At 37.3% G+C, this 4,775-nt stretch overlaps 1 protein-coding gene across 1 annotated transcript; it reads left to right on the top strand.

Moving 5' to 3' along the window:
• Positions 1 to 2,553: 2,553 nt before the first annotated feature.
• On the top strand, positions 2,554 to 3,837 carry LOC123667072. The gene has a single exon (XM_045601070.1). The coding sequence runs from the start codon at positions 2,554 to 2,556 to the stop codon at positions 3,835 to 3,837; it is 1,284 nt and encodes a 427-aa protein (XP_045457026.1).
• Positions 3,838 to 4,775: the final 938 nt, after the last annotated feature.

Raw genomic sequence — 4,775 nt, 5'->3', positions numbered from 1 at the left:
ATTCAGACCCCGCAAGTTTGATCGTAAAACAAAGGTACATATTCTTTAAACAACTATGTCGAATTCTTAATCTTAAGGCTTATCGTGATAATACTTTGAGAATAATTTGTGGTTGTATTTCTTTAGAAATGGATAAAAAGAGTTAGCTTGTTCGCCTAAAGGTAACAAGTATTCCCGTCTTTAGTAATAAAATAACATTTTTAACAAATGAGATACACGCGATTTTAATGAGAACTCATTAAGGTTCACTGTTAAACATATAAAACACACATAACGAACTCACAACTAAAATGAACGAGGTTAAATTAAAAATAGTAATTGAATGATCCCATAGAGATGTTTTTGGATCCTTGACAAATGATCCTCATCTTAGTCCATATCAATCTTTAACTGAGGTAGGGAACAGCAGGAAATTTCTTGCTCAAAATATAGAGCAGCCCGACTGGGGTAGCGACGTTATAGAAGATCACAGCTAAATAATACTGTTTTCAAGCAGTGTTGTATTCCTGTTGGTGAATAAGATAAACTGATTTAAGTAAAAGTATTTCGTAGCATAACGCAAGACACATTTAGGCATGCACCCACGCATGCAAGCACACGCACACTCACGCACGCGCACACGCTCACACAGGCAACGCGCGCGCCCACACACACACACACACACACACACAAAACATCGTATAGGACTGTTTTAACATTTACAGATATTTTTGATGAAAACTTATTCGATATTAAACAGAATAAATAAAAATTTATTACTTATTCTATTTTAATCAACGTTATGAAGATAAAACATTCTCTTAAGTAAATACACCATTAAATAAAATACTTTGAATACAATTTTTCTTTCCTCCTCCGTTCGAGAAAGATTCTCATATTCTGTAGCCGTATCTGTGTATTATTATAAGAAATGATGCTTCTATTTCTTTTTAATCGTAACATTATTGGTAACAAAAAAAAACCTAAATAAAAATAATAGTTGTTGATATTGTCTCTAATTTTGGACAAAATGACGTATTTTGATATTTTTTGTACGTTTTTAATGCACTTTATGTGTTTGTGGTTCTACGTAACATTGGGGCAATCATCCCATATTCGTGCAGTCGTGTATGGAAGTCAATAATAATACCAATAAAATAAAAATAAGCCATACAACAAAAATCGAATAGAACAATTTTCCTGCATTATTATGTACTAACTTAAGTTTTATACATGTTTTTTTTTTTTGTAATCAAATATCAAATTCTGGCATTTTTGTTTATACATCACTTGATTATGGAAATTAAAAATATTAATATATAGCGTAGAAAAAGGCATGGACGAAATTACAAGTTAGTAAAAAAATATAGAAAATAGCAATAATTTAGATAAAAAAATTAATTGGATTGTTTGGAAAAAATGGCCTAATAGCCACAAGTCCATCCATTGTGCCAGACAGTCTGTAACTATCTTAAAACATGTTCAATGAGTAGGAATCATGTAGTTGTGGTGTACAAATAATTAAATAAATAAAAACACCTACAATTACACAAACATTGAAGTTGGTAGTGTAACTTAAAGAAGTATGTTGTAGTATGACCTTATATTTTTGTAGAGGTGACGGCCTGACGTCCTATATAAAATGTCAATTTTTGTGTCATACTAATGTAATATTCAGGTTGTGAAACAGAATGGGCCATTAGCGTCGTGTTGATATTAACTTTAACGCGACACAAAATTCACGTTAATTTTGTTTATCATTATAATCGATAAATTTTGGTTGCCTTTTTTTCATACAACTAGATAGGTTAAAAAGCGTACGGCTCACGTGATGGTTAGCGATTACCGTAGGTTATAGACGCCTGTAAATCCAGAAGCATCGCAATCGTGTCGTAAAACCTATCCCAATTCTAACTAGGAGCTCTGATCACCTTACTCACCAACTGGAACACAACACTGCTTGAAAGCAGTATAATAATAATACTTTATTTACCCCATATTATACCCCAGTCAAGCTGCTACAGTCCCGCCTTCCTGCAGGAACTGCCGAAGAGCGAAACTTGATAGTATTCAGCACAATGCCTTCAGCAGTGACTGCCCAGTGAGAGGGAGGTGGGACGAGCTGGCGCGATCGTCCGTCGCTTATTGTGACGGTACGATGGTAAGCACAGCGGTGTATTATAAAGAAGTCTCCGTATCCCTGGCACAGAGTGCGCGAGACATTCTGCGGGGACTCTGGATCTGGAAGAAACTTATAAGTTTGTTGTGGAACAAAGTTCCCACAGAACAAGAGGGATACATCACGCGTCCTCCGAATCTAGTAATAGTGATGAAAGGAAGAGTGCAAAAAACTTTGGGCAGCAGTTTTAAAACCAATTCCTGTCCGGAAAATAGTAGCAAAACACAGACAAATTGTAATCACAAAATGGCGAGCATATATGTTCCAATTATATAATTTTATATAGTTAGGTAGCATATACTTATTAAGTATAGGATAAGGATCGTTCGGTCTGACACGCGCTAGCGGACGGTCGGTCATTGCCGATCTACGTGAAATTTCTTTTTTAAGTCAAAATGTCAACAACTGTAAAATGTGTGTCTTGTAATATTGTAATCAATGAAGTACTTGCTTTCATTTGTAATAAAATGGACATTATGGATGAGGAGAGTATCAGCCGTATATGTGTCACGGCGTTCTCTCAAAATGATATTGTGACTGCGAAACGGTTACTGTATGAATCGTTATCGAAGCAGATAAAGATCAGAAAACGTGATGGAAAGACTTTAAGAGATATTGATGACATCCTCTGTACGCTGAAAGAAGCTGATCCAGAAGTCCTACCGATCTTCGTCGCACGGGAGTTGCAAAAACTACCCCCAGTTCTTTTCGACCATGTCGATGTTACACAAATTCTCAAGGACTTAGTGAAGATGCGTCAGGATCTCAACAATATTTCTCAGTACTATGCAAGTAAGGAGGATTTTAATATACTGAAACATGACATTGAAACGCTGAAGGGTGCCTCGGTTGCAAATAATCTCTCTAGAAACATAAATCCGAAGAGGGGAGCTTGTATGTTACAAAGTTTCGAATGTAACAGTGGTCCTATGGGGTTGCAGCCTTTCAGCAATGAGAAGGACATTTGTGAGGGTCCCTGCTCATTATCACCGAGCAGAAAAAACCGTTATAAAAATCATCATCCCGAAGAGGGTAGTATTGAAAACAAATCATCGACCAAACAAATGAATAACGGTGCGTCACCGGCTGACTTCGTCGAGTCAGCTGTGAGCGGATCGCTCGAAGAGGTAAACAAACCAAAGCTTACGCCGAGCGAGCGCATGACTCATGCGTTGAATGTTCCTGCGCCTACAATACCGTCAGACGGGCCGTTCTACAATGACTGCAAGCCGCAGGATAGAAAATCTTACTCTAAAGTTTTGGAACAGGGCGAATGGAAGCCTCAAGAAGAAAATAAGCAATGGATATTGGTACAAAAAAAAAGATTGAAAAATCAATTTGTTAGTAACAAAGGGAAAGCCGTTGTCGAATCAAATGTAAATTTTAAAGCGGCGGATATACGAATACCGTTGTATATTTATAACATAGCGAAAGATGTGACGAAAGACGATATTCTAAATTATGTAAAAAATAAGACGGAAGTCTCTGTTGATTTGGAGAAAGTTATTATGAAAATCCCAAAAGATTATGATGCATACAAAGTCTATGTGCCTAAAAGTAAAATAGCATATTTTTTAAGAGATGAATTTTGGCCGGAAGGGGTGGCATTTAGACGCTTTATAGACTTCAAAGGAAGACACCGAAGTGGTCAAATGCCCAGGACTACCTTTAATCAATAATGGATGTTACAACTAAAATAATTAGTTTCAACTGTAAGAATGTACAGCGGTCTGTTACTTGTGTGAGGTCTCTCTGCCGCGATGCTGACATAATTGCTTTACAAGAGACATGGCTCCTACCACATGATCTTCACTTCCTGGGAAATATAGATGAGGACTTCGCGTTTACTGGAAAATCAGCGGTAGACACTTCACAGGGTATTCTCCGTGGAAGACCGTACGGTGGGGTGGCACTATTGTGGAGGAAGTCTGCGTTCCCGCGTGTGTCGGTAGTTGAGTGTCATAGTGTGCGTTTAGCGGCTGTTAAAATACACCTCGACAGTGGTAAGTCGATGCTAGTGATTACTGTGTATATGCCTACGGACTCGGCGGTGAACCTTGTTGATTTCACGGACTGTATGGGTGAAATAAGTGCCTTAGTGGAGACAAACAGCATCGAATCTGTTTTTATACTTGGGGACTTCAACGCACACCCCGGTGAGCAGTTCTCACTAGAACTTTTAAATTTTTGTAACGAAAATATGTGGTCGTGTGTAGATATGGAACTATTACCTAGCAATACCTATACATATGTTAGTGACTCACACGGCTCTCGCAGGTGGCTCGACCATTGTATTGTTACTAGTGCCGCACGGTATTCTGTACTTAATGCATCTGTTTTGAATCATGATGTTTACTGGTCTGATCACTTTCCCTTATTAATTGAATGTAACATAAGCAAGATTCAGTGTAAAATTGTGGCCCCCACACAATATTTTAATCAAATAAAATGGGGTGAAAGGGACAGTGATCAAATACAGATATATACTAATAGTTGTAATAGTAAACTACGCTTAATAGACCTTCCGGCGGATTTTTGTGGATGCAATGATAAAAAGTGTTCAAATGTCGATCATAAAATTAAAATAACAGATATGTATAATAAGATTGTATGTATT

Source organism: Melitaea cinxia, chromosome 2 (genome assembly GCF_905220565.1).
Source record: "Melitaea cinxia chromosome 2, ilMelCinx1.1, whole genome shotgun sequence".
Classification (NCBI taxonomy): Eukaryota; Metazoa; Arthropoda; class Insecta; order Lepidoptera; family Nymphalidae; genus Melitaea; species Melitaea cinxia.
The sequence above is the reverse complement of the archived record's forward strand: the minus strand, read 5'-3'. Positions and strand labels throughout refer to the sequence as shown.